This window comes from Odontomachus brunneus, unplaced genomic scaffold, assembly GCF_010583005.1.
Source record: "Odontomachus brunneus isolate Ranch 3 - 2012 unplaced genomic scaffold, Obru_v1 Obru_scaffold_088, whole genome shotgun sequence".
NCBI classification, from domain to species: Eukaryota; Metazoa; Arthropoda; class Insecta; order Hymenoptera; family Formicidae; genus Odontomachus; species Odontomachus brunneus.
In genome coordinates, this window is record NW_022639538.1 from 257,153 (window position 1) to 273,819 (window position 16,667).

Sequence of the window (16,667 nt, forward strand, 5' to 3'; positions counted from 1 at the left end):
GTACCTTCGGAAACGCGCGCGCGGGACGGTCTGTTTCGCGCGAATTCGATACGCGCGAGGAGCGTTTCGAGAGGAACGATGAGTTTTTGCGAGGATCCCCGGGCCGACGCGGGAATTACCGGGCACGCTTTTACATCCGTATCGAGGGAGAGGGAGAAAGAAAGAAAGAAAAATATCGTCAGCGATAACAGCGTGTTAAAACGCTCGTCGGAAACGGACAGTTCCCAGGACGTTTCGCGTGCAAAACCGTGGTGCGAAGAAGAAGCTGATGTATTTCATAAATTAGACACGCATTACCGCATTACGATTTCAGCGCGCGGGATCCGAATGCCGCTCCCGATGTCTCTGTGTATGTCGGGCGGGAATTAATTGCCTCGTGTACATATCGCGAGTGAAATAAAATATTCCAATTCCAACGGCGAATTCCGCCCGCCGCGCCTTAAAGAAACACACGAACGGTCCCGGAGTTGAGGTGGCGGGGAAAAAGTCGCGGCTGCCTGCGTCTCGCCTGCACTTGACTGCTTTCAGCGGGCGGGACACAGTCGGAAAAAGATTCTGAAATGCAAATGCGCGCGAAACCGATCGATTGCATAATTCACGTCGGCGCGGCCTGAAAATACCGACGTTATCGCGAATTTCTTGCGCCCGCGTGAACGTAAATTACTTCTTTCACTTATCGCTGACAATTCCTCGTTAGTTAGCGGACGTCATGTCGCGGCAGGGCGCGCCGAGAGAGCTTCGCTGAGAGAAATTATTCGATAAGGAATCAACAAACGGATATTTCCGATCAAAATACCGGTGAATTTCAATCCAATAAGGAAACATCCGATGAGAAATATCGGTTCATAATTTTTTTGATCGGTTTATCTGATGAAATGACATTACGATCGGAAATATTTGATTAAATTTAATTGGATATCCTGATCGGATATAAAAATGCATCACTATTTTGATCGAAAATATCCATTTGTTAATTTTTTATCGAATAATTGCTCTCAGTGCTTAAATATCTCTACACTGTGGGAAATGTCTGATGATACTAACCAGAATTCTATTTAAGTTTACCAAACGGTATGGTGAATAATCGTGTAACAAGATATTTAGTCAATGATACCAAACTATCTGGTGAGCGCATTGTCTAAGTAGCATTACAGTAATGCTTAAATACGTTTACCAAACCGTCTGATACAGCATACAATTTATTTGGTGAATGTTATGAATACAGTTGTGGAGTAGTGTTAGATTTCTTACCTAATCTAGAATCTAACCATATTATATATAATTTTCATATACTTACTGTATGTAATCTTCATATATTTACTTCTAAATTTGTCGACATATTTTAAGAAATCTCATTCTTCCAAATATTTGACGGTTTCAGCGTTTACTCTTTTATAGCACCGACGTCTTTACAAATTAGTATAGATGAAAAAGGAAACGTCGTAGCAAGTAACAATTAACTATCGCGTCAATAGTATCACATCTAGAAAGAAAGTCTAGAAAGTCTAGAAAGAATTATCAAACTGTCTAGACGTCTACAACTAAATGTCTCGGTTCTGACTACCAGATGCGTCGAGGCATTGTAATCAGAATATTGGATATGTGAACCAGATATCGCATATAAATTCACCATATTACTTTCATAAGACGAGTATAGTGTCATTCACCAAGCCATTTCTCTCAGTGTATACACTATAAGACCGGTGTTTAGGTTTTTAAATGCCTTTCTTCTCGCGCGTTTAATTATATGTCAGAGTCTTTAACTTAATTCTATTTAATATACTTAATTCTATTTTATATTATTTAATTTACTATATTCTATTTAGTATATTTTTATTTAATAAGTTTACTTAGAGCAGAATTGTAGTGACAAGCACGAGACTTGCATTGACGAGATTTCTCCAACGTGAAGAGTATTGCGCTTAGAATATTTTCCTCTCGGTTTTAGAGGAATCCTCTCGAGGCCGTGTACAAAATCCCCTAGAATTCAGAGGATCCCGCTAAGGACGAGATTACGTCTTTCCGAGCATGTGTTTCCTTCCAGCGATTTTTTTTACCGCCGCTCCATGAAATTCGCATTTCTCGGGTCATCTTCTCGATTTTCCCTTAACCTCTTGGTGTGACAACGCGCGTGCACGTGATGCAAGTCGCACAAGACGCGTGCGTGAGTTCCGCTCCGACACCAGTTTGAAAAACGCGATCTCCGCAGCAGCCGCGACCAGAATTGGCCGGCACGTTGCAGGGCCTTTCGTACAAAAGATGCCGCACACCTCTCACGGCCGCATTGACGCGACGCTATCGTCGCAGAAAGCGGGAATAAATCATTCATGATCCGTGGAGCAACGATCTCTCACACTGACTCCGTTTCGTCTGACGAGCGGGCGAGTGCGCGCGCGGAAGTTTTCGCATTTTCCGTCTTTTCACCCTCTCGATGTTTGAGCCGCGTTGAACCTGCTCCGGCGTTAGCCGCCGCGATGCTCCAGTAAATTCGATGATGACGTTCCTCCGCTTTTCCCGGAGCTTTTCCCAGAGATTCTTTTTCCTTGTTTTTCGCTCATTCCGCAACCGGCTTTTCAGCCGCCCCTAAGGGTGTCGGGTATAATTTACGATCTCGTTAAAAACATAGAAATCATTTATTTCCGTGGCACGACGTAATGTGGAAAAACGATCGGAACCGAGCGAACGAAACGGATAATAGGGTGGAAGGGGGAAGGAAAGGGAGGGGCGGAGAGGGATCGGCGGTCGTTTGCAGCCTTTAACATCGCGGATTGCTGTTTGTTTGCGCGCGATGAAAACGTCGAACTTTGCAACACGTGTTGCAGTTTAACCGCTCGGTTTTTCGGCGCGCCTAACGTCGAAAGTGATCGCCTCGCCCGGCGATCGACGGGCATATGGTTTTTTGTTCCTTTTTTTTATTCCGCACACATTGAAAAGGAAAATCGGGTGGGAGGAACCGAAGTCCCAGGACTCGCGCAGATTTTACCCGCCGCGCAAACTGCAATCGCGTAGAATTGAATCAAAATGGATCAATGAAAATCGGATCAACAGCCTGACGTGGGAATTTGCACGGCAACATTTTGTCAACAGCGAAAGGTTAACGAAACCGAAACGTACTCGCGTATATCAAATACACAGGGAGAATATTTTGGCTTTTTTTCTCGTAAATTCAACTTTACTGTGCGTCAGTAAGGTCTGCTTTGCCAAGGAACACAGCAATTCTCGCTACAAACACAGCCAACCTTTTAATAGCACATTTCAAGATATAAAAAATACACACGCACTGAAAAAGAACCATTTGAACACTGACTTGCGGAAAAACAAAAGCTGATATTTCGCAGGAATAAATTTCATTTCACATGAATAAACTTTGTGTCCCGCAAATAAATTCGCAAGTATCTTCCTCTTATTGTACGAGATGATAGTCGACTACTGCCGAATGTCGATCCGTTCCTCGGTTAGAAAATTCTGTAACAATGTTTACTATGAAGTCCTTCTCATGTAGACATTCCCTTGAGTGACACGAGATGGACTTAACTGCGCAATACGAATAATTCTATCTCTGGTCAAAAGACCCAATAAACCAGACGATAAATGCGACAGATAAAGTGCATTAGGCTAGGCTTTATACAATCGTCTCAGTCAATAAAATTTCAAGTTCGCTTCGCGCCAACAAGAGACCGAAAGAATATTGAAATTACGCAGAAATAATTTAGGGAATGCTGAAGCTGAAAACTTTTCCGACAGAATACTGACATTTTTCTTTGCAAAGTTTACGTCGCATTGGTTACTCAGAATTACAAATGCTTTTACATAATGAAAATACGTGCAAAAATAAATAGAAGCGTTGCTCAATATGAGCGAAAACGAAACAAAAATTTTAATATAAAATCTCAAGCTATCAGCGTAATATTTGTCTAATCCAAAAGTTTCGCTGCTTCTACATATCGAAAGTGTGGATGCTTCAGAAAAAATTTTGAAAAACATTGCTGTACCATCTAAATTCAGAAGCTTAAGAATGTCACAGACATTCGCGAAAAGTTTGCAGAAAAATTTCTACACATATGTGGTTAAGTTTCCACTGAATATGATAAAACAAAGCAATACATATTTACGTAAGTTCTGTATGTAAGGTGACCAGATTTCCCAGCCCTGAATTCGGGACACTTCATAAATATGTGAAGCGGGGCGAGGGGGGTAAAAAGATCCGAAAATTATTTGACAATCATTGAAAATGATGACAAATCGGTGTCCCGAATAGCACTCGAAAAAATTCGAGACAAAGGGTGAAAAATCGGGACTGTCCCGAAAAAATCGGGACGTCTGGTCATCTTATATATGTTCAAGTAGTACGAAGAGCACAGCGTGATTGTGACGATCGCCTCTGCGTTATCGACTTCAACAACTTAACGCACCTCGCCGTGTGCGAGTCCGCAGCTCGATTCGTTCGACTTCATTCGAGTGGTCTCAACAAACGTCCTCTCCCTGTAGCGCAGTGATTTCTGGCCCTGTGTGCAAATAAATGTCGGGACTTAGTCGAAACCTAGAATACTTATCGCGGCATCGGCACAACACGATGCGCATGATGCGCGTATTCGCGACAGCGAACGCGGGGCGAGAATGATTCGCGGTGGCGAGGTATAACGCACTCGAGCGACACCACGGACGCATACAAATGCACAACGCTCATCATCCATGAGCGGCTAAGTGGAGCTCGCGTCTGGATGTAATAAATAGTCTACTCCATCCCCTTGTCACTTCCCGTTCGCTCCATATTCGTCAAACGAGGATCAGCACAGACACACTGCGAAGGAGTGTGTGTGTGTGTGTGTGCGCGCGCGCGCGCACGCGAGAGTGGAGAGAGATCCTCTCGCGCGTAGATTTCCTTCGTGGTTGGTTTGCGGCCCACTTTCCCGGCTGCGCTTATTGTGTTGCCCCAAATACACTGTGCACGCAACCGAGGAATGTCTGCCTGACGCTCGGCACCTCTCGATTACCACGACGCGGGAAAAGAGGCGCCATTAAAGGACCTTTGACATCGTCGCGCGCCACCGCATCGGGACGCGCCTTTTCGCGCGTTCGCGCTAGATCTCGTCTCGAAGCGCTCCACTCGAGGAAGCGTTCCCGTCGCCGGCCGCAGTCGGGTAATTTCGCGTTTTATGAAATTCACCTCACGCGAAACGTAGCCGGCGGGTAAAGCCGCGGCCGGAATCGTTTTGTCCCGTATTGCGCGAGATACTTATATCGTCCGGTGAGACACGGACGAATTTTTTATGCAACTTGAGAGCAATCGCGACGAAAGCGAGCGCGGTTTCATGCGCGAACGAAAGGTGACTCGAATCCATTCTCCTTTCTTTTCCTTCATTCCTTTCTTTTTTTCGAGACGGTATTTCGCACACGAGAATTCGCGTCACGGTGGTCGTGTAAGGCGATTAACTGATATTTAGAGAGCTAATTTCGGGTGTTATGCTCAAACTTGTTACGGGGATTGCGTCACGAGAGATTATCCGTCACTTTATGAAATTGCCTCGCGAAGAACTTCTCTTCATTGCGCTCGATTTTCGTTTTATCAACACCGGCTTTGTCGCTGATTATATTTTACAGGCTAAATTCCGCGAAATTATCAACCCCCAATTATCAACAGCGATCTAATTCGCGAATATAAATAGGCCTTGAGTCACCTAATGTTAGATTCCAGAATGTATCCTTTTTTTGTATTGTAGGAAAGAATATATAATGAGAATAAATTGTGTAGGGCTGGAAGGGATAAGTATTGCGGTCATTCAATCTTTCCACAATTTATATTCTTCTCATACATTTTTTTCTAATACAAAAAGCAGTAGAAACATTTTAGAATTTAATGTTAGGCGACTCACTCTCCACATTGACGGGTCAATTAACGCCGATGCCGAAGACAGATTAAGCTCGGGGAAAGCTTCACCACTTCTCGCTGTGGAATGCGACGCAACAGTACGAGTTAATAGTTTTTACAGTATTAGAAAAATGTGTGCGCGGCGCAAAATACAATACGTCTCACGTCGAGCATGACGCTTCCTTTCAGCTTCACTCTTTTCGCTTTGTTGCGCAAAATTATGCAGGCTGCTGAGTAAGTTGCTAAGCACAGCCCTGCTTTCAGAAGTGTCAGAGATAAAAGCTCAAGGACCGTGAAATACGTGCCGTCCTTAACTGTTCCGCCGGAAGAAAACTGTTTAGCTCACGTAATTAAATCGACACGACGACAAACTTAAGGTAAAAATTACCGCAGACCTTCCGCCGCTACCGTCGCTCCCCGTTTCGTTAGATTAGATTTGTCTAATCAGTAGGTGTGTCTATGTGTGTGTATGTGCGCGATACATTACGATTCTTCGGACTTTTGTCGTTTGAAAAATCAAAATCTCAAAATTCGAAAAGTGAAATGGGTTCGTATCTTCCCGCAAGCTTGTTATCTCGAAGTTCGAATGCCAAGACAATTTACAAGAAACAATTCTCCAAAGTAACACATTTACGTAAGTTTTGTGTGTACAAATAGTACGAAGAGCGCAGCGTGATTGTGCTAGTGACGATCGTCTCTGCGTTATCGACATCGATGATCGAGTTCGTCATCGACTTTCCCCTTAACTTTGTGTTGCATCACCTTAACTTTGTCTTGTTATTATTATCTTAATAGTCGCGTGGAAGATACCTTGCTTCCTTGCGCTTACATGACGCAATCGGGAAACACTAAATAAAGAGCGACGGCTTCAGCAATTTCACGTACGCGTTTGTCTGTATTATGGTCAACGGCATGGTATTCGTGACGGCCAAATTGGACAACGGATTCGTGTTTAGCAGCCGAAAGTACGTCAGGAATGGCTGCTCGCGTGCTTCGTGCGGCTAAACAGTGTCGGACAGTGTAATAACAATTTGTTGCACATTATCTCGTCGTCATTTATTTTGCAACCTTCCGGGACAACTGCGCGTTTTTTAATTTTATTTTGAGAAAATCGTACTTCAGGAGATTGTTCAGGAGATATTTGCACGTCACGGGATTGCGACTTTTCAGAGTAAAATCGTGTCCCACATTTCGAACTTCGGCACGTTCCTCTCCAGATCAAAACGTGTCCTTTTTTTTCTCACTTTCTCTGAACACAACGCGCTGGACACGTTCGTGTTTAGTTTCCTGTTTTTCTCCTGTTTTCGCTCGCGAGAGCTCTCCAAACGTTTATCAATGAATATTCAGGGCGCGTTGGCCGACAATGACAAAACGTGCGCGTCGCGAAGTATCGCGTTAGCCTAATTTCATAAGGCGTAAGGCAACACCCGGCGCGCGATACAACAAATCTGCCACTTGAGTTCACATCGCGACACCGTTATAAATGTTTAAGACGCGCCATTAGCGTGGCGAGCCGGCGGGTCCAGAAGTGGTTAATGAAGATGGAAAATTAATTAAGTCGGAAAATTAACTCGCCCGCCGCGACGGGGCGCGAGGTATCGCGCGGTTCGCCGGATTCGAATCAAAGCCGCGAATTTTTGATTCGCTCTGCGTGGGCTTAAATTAAATTTCCACCTGAGTTAGCGAGTTCTCGTGTGTGGCCAGGTTACGCCGTGCACGAAGTTAAAAATTTACAAACACCCGCACTTTTCCCGGGGATTTTTCCGCACTCTTCCCGGGGAAGACCGGGCTTGTAATCGTGATTAAGCGATGACCGGCGCACTTTTAACGTAACGTACGGCGCCGCATTATGCAAAGCACGCTCCGCGGCGCGGAACGCCATCGCTCGCAGACAGTTCCTTAATTTCATCGCGACGAGTGCGGGATCTATTTGTTCACTGAGAAGCATTGGAGATAAGGCCTCGAGGATTATGAAGGAGAGATTGCTCGACTGCGGTCCAAGGAAGCGTCCTCGACAAGAGAGCCACCTAATTACGACGAGGGAAGATGGAAGCGTCAAACAGGGCCGGCTCTACGTTGTCGGAGCTCGAAGCTCCGCTCGTCTCGTGCCGCCTATATGAGTTCATGAGTTGATCTTTCGATAACTCAGTCGTTAAAGACCCGTTATCTATTTCTTGATTCATTTAACAGGGAAATTCCACTTTGAGAGAGAAAAATTACGTATTAGCACGTGAGATAATATGTGCCATAATTGAGATCACGGATAAATTGGCTAGGCGACTTGTTTATAGAGTTGACGTAATACCGTAGAGCCTGTGAATGTAAACACTCGAGAGCTGATATGAGATACGCTGAGAAGAACATTTTTAAACATTTATTTGTGGGATATAAAGCTGATTTCTGATATAAGGTACACTGAGGAGAAAATTTTTGGACATTTATTTGTGAGATATAAAGTTCATTTCTGAGAAACAAAGTTGGTTTCTCCGAAATAAAGATTATTTCTATGAAACAAACTTTATATCCCACAAATAAGTATTCAAGTATCTTTTTCTCAGTGTAGAGTTATAAAAATCGTGTGGACAAAAGAGAACAATAACCTAACGACTATATTATGACTTGCTCCACAAGTTTATACTGTAGATTAAGACTTGTGCGGTTCTTGATGCTGAAATATAACTCAATTCGTCGGTTGTGCCCGAGTTGAAATTTTGATGCTACTTTCGGCCTCAACATTCTACTTAACGCTTACTTTGATACTCTGAAGCCTACATCAATCTCTTCTTCTCTTGATACTGTTTAAGCCACACTGAGACAAAATACTTGAAAATTTGCGGGAAATTTTGCGAGATGTAAAGTTTATTTCTGTGAAATAATGTTTATTTCTATCTATCGGTGACCACCGCCAATGGAAATCCACATGGCGGCCCTGCCAGTGGTGAGAGCGAAGATGAAGAATAGTGAGAGAGAGAGAGAGAGGATAGTATCTTTCTCTCGGTTAGGTGCCTCCGAGAGGTACGACGAGGGAAGACGTACCCCTTAACGCGCTTTACCTCACCACTCACTCTCCTCTTCGGGTCCTACTCTGGGCGCCGTTGGTTAGAACGGCGGTCGTGAAAAAGGAAGAGGATAACCGGGAGATAACGACTATCGACGCCATTGCTGAAGTCGTAATGGACCGCTCTCTCCTCAAGAACGGCGCTTGTCTAAATGCTAAACTTTACGGCGTGCCCGCATGGATCGCTTTCCGGGAAACTTTAGCCGCCGACCTCCTCGAGAAACGGAAGCGTTGCCGACCGGTGATGCCGGTTAACTCTTTTCCGGAGCGCGTAACGACACTCACGATTTACTCCCTCGAGAAATCACGGCTGAGCAGTCCCTCGCTCAAGGATGCGCATTCGCGACTTTCGTCGCGTGTAACACGCATGTCTGAAAGGTGCTTCAGAGACGTTACTTGGACGGCTTGTTGTCTCAAGGACGTCTTTGACGCTCGTATTAATAGACGTCTGTCTTGAAACTTGTCTCATGTGAGATACTCAAAGTCTAACTAACTTTAGTAGTCGTAGATACCTGAGAAGTGCTGAGTATCTTTATTTTGCAAAGTTAAAGTTGAAATGCCATGTTTTTTTCTATCTTCCTACTAAAAATAATTACCTGACATTGTGAAAACTGATACACATACACGCACACACACAAGGCTGTTTCTCAAAAATGTTGTATCTTCCCTTTGGTTAAAAAAGCGTTTAACGAAATTTTCACTCTTATCACGTGATTCACAAAAACTCGCCATCAGACATGGTTAAAATCAGAAATCTAAATGCTTCCTTTGAATGATATAAGATTTGTGATATCATATTTATATTAACGTTTGTGTCAATCATATAAAATATTTGCGACATTATTCCTCGTTCCGCATCTCTTTCATGCAATAAATACATTTCCCCTGATGGATTCTTTCATAAATACACTTCCCTCATCTTATTGTCGACTCTTCGAGTTGCATGACACTGGTAATCCTGATTGCGAGTCTCGTTATCGTCGGAGCAAAATATCGAAAAAAATAAAAAGAAAAGAGACGACGGAGGAAAGTATAAGAGAGAAAGAGAGAGAGAGAGAGAGAGAGAGAGAGAGAGAGAGAGAGAGAGAACGCTAAGAAACCGTCATTCTGCAAATTGCCGTGGCACGAGCAGAATTCTAAAGGGACTGTCCTTTCTGTTGCAGCTTTCCGCCATAGTCGACGGGGTTTACACCGAGCACGGCCATACCGCGGGGTCGTTCACGCATTTGGCGAGCGATCGACTTCTCGTCGGCGGAGGTGCCGACGCGAGGTCCTTGCAGGGCGCCAAGGGGATCAACAACTTCGTCGGATGTCTGAGAAAGGTTAGATCCATACCATGATTTATTTATACCTCTTGCTAACTTTCCCATCCTCCGTTGGTGGATGGATTCAGACGGAGTCGAACGTTTTTGCCGCGACGACAAACCCACTACGCGTGTGTATGTGTGTGATTAAGAGAGAGAGAGAGAGAGAGAGAGAGAGAGAGAGAGAGAGAGAGAGGGAGGGAGAGAGAGTCGTTTCCGACAAAGTCAGTCGACGTATACAGAAATTAAATAGTCTGCGCGTTCGCTTTTTTCCCTGGCAGACATAAAAATAGCTTATAAAACGATTGATTAACCGCTTTTTATTTGCTCTTGTTGCGAACGAATATTCCTCCGGCCTATATTGTGCGACGGCAGAAGCGGGAGGGGGTTGGGAGCAGATATATATCGCCGGAGGCCAGGCCGCGCTATTGTCCGTCGTAATTATTAAATTGCCTTTTTTGCGCTGTTTTCGGTCGAGTGGTCAGTGTCGGACGACAATTACTCCGATACTGAAATTGCGCCGGGCGATTTGCCGATGGGGAGTCGCGATGGTGTGTCATTGGATCCTTGACGAGCGACCGTGCATCAATGGGGATAACGTAACCGCGGACTGTGAATCCTTTTGAGGGCGCGCGCGTTGATTAAACGTATCGCGCGCGCGCACCGTGATCAATTTAATTAGCGAAATAGTCGGCACGGACTGTACGGAATACGAAAAGTGCGTGCTGTATTCGGAAAATATAATGCGCGCTGTGAAATCGCCGACAAAAACGATCGAGCGCCGCTGGTATGAAGCGAACCGCGCTTGGAGCATTCGAGTACCCTTATCAGGGGAAAAAGTCGGGTCAAGATTGATCGCCAATTATACGCGGAAAAAGGATCAGCAGAAGAAGCTGAAATGTAATCGCGCTGCTCGTAATGTCTCTTTGGTACGAGGACAACTAATAAATTCAGCTAGTAAATGTTTCAATTCGCGATGAACACATTTTATCTGAACTAACGGCCAACTTTTTATAATGATCTTGAATAGCAACCAGCAAGTAGGGCCTATAAGAGCCAATAGCTAAGTGGAATCGCTTCCAAGCAGGAAATTTGATTTTAACGGAAAAAGGATTTATTTAGTGAAAACTTTCACAAATCTTTCTACCGCAATTAGGATCTTCATGAATGAAGAAATGAGAAATGCGGTAAAAATGATTCAATTTAGCTGCTAGAATTTTGCTGATGATACTAACTTATTTTCCCATGTGTAAAATTTACACCAAAATTATGGTCCTGACTTCAGTTCTCTATTCTTGTCGGAGGCGTGCACAAATCCAGTAGTGCACACATTTCTTGATTTAACCAATTTCTTTCAGCCTTCTAGGTTGTTCGAATGAGCTACTAGAATTTAGCTGATGGTACTAAATTATTGTTTTGCGTGTAAATTATTCTTATCGCGCACTTCCGCCTGCACTTTCGGCTACGTAAATATGCGATCGTATGTGATGCGCCATCTATTGCCGCATCAAACAGCACGTGGAAGCTACTTACAACCAAGTGCACTCGCCGCGGGCATTACCGCCTGGGGCGCGGCGTCCTCAGAAATTCCGGAATTATTTCCACCGCTGGCGATTCGCGCGAACTTTCCGCGCGGACTGATAAAAATGTCCGCCCAGCGGGACGCGGACGCGAACGCGCGGTCATCGCGGGGGCGCAATGAAATATTCATGCCGACAACTTACTCGTGGAACTTCCACCGAGAAGTTAAAGTCGAAGTAACGCGTCGTGGGCGGCGACAAAGAAACGCGAATGATGCGATAAAGCGCACCGAGAGGTTAATGGCGACTGTAATTTGCCGGCTGTTTGCAGCTTAAAGCGGCGGTCATGCGCGATTCGCCCGGACGAATTAGCGAGTCTCGCGGTTCTTTATTTACGGCCGCGACGTCGCGCGCTCGCGATATGTAAATCGCTCGCGATTCGCCAAGCCGTTCGCGGGCAATCCGCTCTTGAAAATTTTGCCCTCTGAGCGACCTCCGCGGCTATTCGGGAGAACTTTATTCTCGGGAGGTAAGATTTTCATCTGCCGAACTATAAGTGGCGCACGAGTATCGTTTTAACGTATCAATAATCATTGATAAGGCTGAAGCATTGGCGCGATTCGAAATATAACCGTAGCCAGTGTATTTATGATATACGCGATCGAATTGCTTTTAGATCGCCGTGACACGTCCCGGTTAAATATTAATGTCTGCGATGATAATCCTCGAATCGCGAAACTCGAATCTCGAAGAATCGTGCCGTGGAATTGGCACGCCGAAAACATACGTGCGCTCGCAGCTCTCGCATGTCTGTTGTCGGCCGTTGATGATCTTCACGGCTGAAAACGGAGATAGCTTATGCAGATTATCTATCTCGTTTATCCGACTCTTCCTTCTGAGAACGTCCCTGAAACGAGTATGCCGTGTACAAAGACGCTTTCTGTGTCCCGCTTTGCAAGGACGCCAGTTGTTTATATTTCAACAGTCGAGAAGAAAGGAAATTCTGCTGTGTATTTGTGGAAGATTGCCGAGAAAATCGACAACATTCTGTGAGATATGTGCTTGAAATTTAGTACATCTATAGTCCTGGATAAAGATTCAAAACAGGAACTAAAAAAGACAGTTTTCTCTACTTTTATCAAAGTCCTGCAAGTCAAAGACGAGTCTACTTAGACTCCACATAGAAGTATAACTCTCTTATAAATTAGCGCTTGTAAATCTGACTAGGCCCTATCTTGCCTAATTAGACTAAAGACTTATTTTAACTATTGAAAATGTAGTAACACTTGTCAAAATATTTCTCTTATAATTATCAATTAATGAATAGTCGTTTCTTCACTGAAACCATTTCAGGAGTTGATTAACTGACCTTGGTCAAGCCTTATTACATAGTAGCACCGTTTGGGGCTACTATGTTAAATTTTTCCTGCTAAAAGTTCATGATCTATTCGCGAAATTCTATTCAGAAGTTGCCTATTTCGATCATATCTAATATTTTGGAACACGTCAATTCACGACCTATTTATGAAATCTATTTATGAAATCTGGATCTGTCTATCTGGACCTGGGTTTTATAAAGACATGTCTATTTTAAGGCATTCCTGGTCAAGGCCACTACGTAGTTAGGACCCAGCCCGATTAATTTGTAGCCGAGATGTTACGGAAAAAAGCTGTCACGATGATATCTGTTTTTGATGTCGAGATAGATATAATCCACTTTGTCGTAATTTCGCTGTGATGATCGTATCGATGGTGCTTGCAGGTGGAGTTCGCGGCGGAGGGAGTCAAGATGGAGCTAATCGAGGCGGCCAAAAGCGGCGCAGCGGGCGCTGCCGCTTGGGGAAAGATGGATTTTCACTGTCGCGAGCCCAGAGCCTCGGATCCGATCACGTTCACTACCAGGGAGTCGCATCTCGTGAGTACACGCTCTCTCGCTCATTCTTAGAGAAAAGGAAAAAAAACCTGCAATGTCCACAAGAAGTGTCTGTATGCATACTTAGTCGCGACATTAATCGTCCGTGAAAGAGAAGAGCGCACAGGGTCGCCTGTAATAAACTCTTTCCTCGAAAACGAACGCAACCGTCGTACATTCAGGGACACCATCAATTCTTCAGAGCTACCGAGTTGTCGTACCGGGAGAATCGCTGTAACTTCCAAATTTATATACACAGCTCGATGGATCGTTGTAGCTCCGGGAGCTCTTCATGGTTCAAGCGCGAGATCGTCCTCGTGTGCATGTCGCACCGTTAACATGCGATTGAAATTAGACAGAATTTATTCGGTCCCTTTTACACACACACACAGCCGCGCGCGTACGAACCACCGCATGCGTTCTGCATTGAGCGTCGGCGGATTTAATTGTTTTTATACACACACGCGCCTCTCGCCGCAAGAGAGACCCGAACGCTCGCTCGCGCGCCCACATACACACGTGTCCGTTAAATAATGCAAGTAAGAAGTGCGACCCGGCTCCGTTACCGAGCGGAAACGTGACGATGGGGATATCCGATTAAATTAGGAATGCACCCGCGGGGGAGGTTTTTGCGCGAGTCAAGCGGCCTGCAAATAACCGTTCCGGCGCGGCTTCCCGCGAGTTCTCGCGAATATCACCGACGACGATGGCGGAGGCGACCGATGGCGAGGAAACTTCTCCCTCGAATGTCCTCGCCCCAAATTGCCAGGGCGCCTCTTGATTTTTTTATGTCGAATGGCGCAAGCCGGCCGCGTGTGCAGTCGATTTCCGATACGCCCCCTCCTCCCTGCGTGAGTTTGTGAAAAGAGACGAGACGAATTAGACCGCGAGCTAGTCGATTGTCCGTGTCGCGAAGATACCTATAATTTCGCAATATTGTGAGAAGAACGTTCGTCTGTCACACCACGAGCGTGATGTGTACACGGGGAGAGTTTTATAGGAAAGATCACTGTAGAATTTTTTAACCGAAAAGTAGTCCGACATTTTTGGCAATAATTCGTTAACTTGTTTCTTCTGCTGCTTATATTTTAGAAATTGAATTGGAACTGTTGAAAAATTCGCTGTGTTTTTATCGAAATTTCTACTACACTGAGAAGAAAACACTTTAAAAAATTACTTTCTCCAAAAATTCATTTTTGTAGGATAAAAATACATTTCATGTAAGTAAGCTTTATTTCATAGAAATACTTTACATTTCACGGCTAAATGTTCAAATATTTTTTCTCAGGGCATGTTTATCAGTATGATAGACCTTACTAACACTCCATTTCTGCACCACTAGAAACACAGCAAAATTAAAAAGAATTTATTGCAAAAAGGAAAACTATAATATTCTCTCCGTGTAGGAATGAAAAAAAATGCACTGAAAGAATGAAATGTCTGGAAAGTAAAAAATATTTATTCGGTGATAACACATTCGGTGATAACACGCTTTAACCTAAGTTCTTTCGTTGAAAAAGAATAAACATACTTTCATGAAGAACTGAGTTTCTCTTAAGAGAAAATGTGTCTTTTAATTTGAAAAATATTTTATCTTAGTATATAAATAAATATATTACTTTATATTTTTACACATATGCCGAATAAATATCTTTTATTTCTTAGATATTTCTTTCTCAGCGTGTGAACGGTGTCTTACGTGGACTCCGCTCGGGAATCTCTGGCATGTCGGTACTTCGTTCTTTTCTACCTGTCCGTGTATTGTTACTGTACTATGTGACAATATTCGCAGCGTATCGCTGCGCAGTCGACGATTATCGAGCACATCCCTCGCCGATCAATGTCTATCCGTTTCCGATCGGTAGCGTAAACTGCTCTCTGGACAAAGGGCATTATTATGAATCGTTTCTAGTTGGGAGAGTTACTTCTTGAAGAAGATAACTCATCACGCATTGAGAAAAGTGAACTAAGTCACCGTTATCGTTACTATCAAGGTAGTAACGAGCCAAGTTACAATTCCCGTTGCCTTTTTCCCCATGCGTTTTGAAAGCTTCGTTCCTTTTTTCACGATTCATTGCCGGCCATTTCATGAGGTTGTGCTGCACACGTGCGAAAGTAACGGTAAAAATAACGATTATAATCGTCACTCACAAGTTATAATTCTGTTGTCGTTATCGTTACTGGGGTTACGTTATTATTACATATTATTACACTAAGAAAAAATATTAAAAAATTAACAAATTTATTAGGTGGATGTCATATTTACTTAAATCAAAAGTCTCTTCATTTAAACCAAGTGTTGTTTACTTAAATCGAGTGAACAATACTTGATTTAAATGTAAAGACTGTTGATTTAAGTAAACATGTCAATAGCATCTACTTAATAAATGTTTGTTAGTTTTTAGATAGTTAGTTTTAGATATTTTCTTTTAGATAGTTAGTTTTAGATATTTTCTTTTAGTGTACATATTATTTATTATAGTATTACGAATCATCGTCGGAATAACGGGAAACTTCGCAGCGCCCAGATACGTAACTTGGAAAAGTAAAGAGGAAAGCTGGCTCATACGCCTTCCCTCCCTCCAACCCTTCTCCTTCGTCATCTTCGTGATCGAAGACCCCGGAGCGCTCATTCGACCTCGATGGCCGCGGCGTTAACGCGAGTGCGATGCCCATAGCGCGCACTCTCGTGCGCTTTTACAGGCGACGAAACATCGTCGTTACCATTGCAAATCCTTGTTATACCGGCCATCATCGCGTCAAAGGGACGCGAGGACGAGCGGACGAACGCTCCCTGAAAGCGCGTTCGTCGCCCTCGGAGCGCGAGGGCTTGTTTACGAGTGTGACCGTTCTTGGATTACCGCTCCGCATCGTCGCGGTTTATGTAGCTATGTGTGCATTAATGCATGCCACATCCATTCTGCCCCGCAGATATTCTTTCTTTATCCGCTCTAATACTGGAATGTTTTCTTTCTTTTCTCTCTCTCTCTCTCTCTCTCTCTCT

At 44.0% G+C, this 16,667-nt stretch overlaps 1 protein-coding gene across 6 annotated transcripts in view; it reads left to right on the forward strand.

Moving 5' to 3' along the window:
• LOC116848068 (neurexin-1) overlaps positions 1-16,667 on the forward strand; it is a 399,669-nt gene that overhangs the window by 241,735 nt on the left and 141,267 nt on the right. For all 6 annotated transcript variants that reach the window (XM_032823816.1, XM_032823818.1, XM_032823819.1 and 3 more), the window contains 2 exons: positions 10,091-10,249; positions 13,514-13,666. In XM_032823816.1, coding sequence (XP_032679707.1) covers positions 10,091-10,249; positions 13,514-13,666 — 312 coding nt within the window. The remainder of the gene's footprint in view (positions 1-10,090; positions 10,250-13,513; positions 13,667-16,667) is intronic.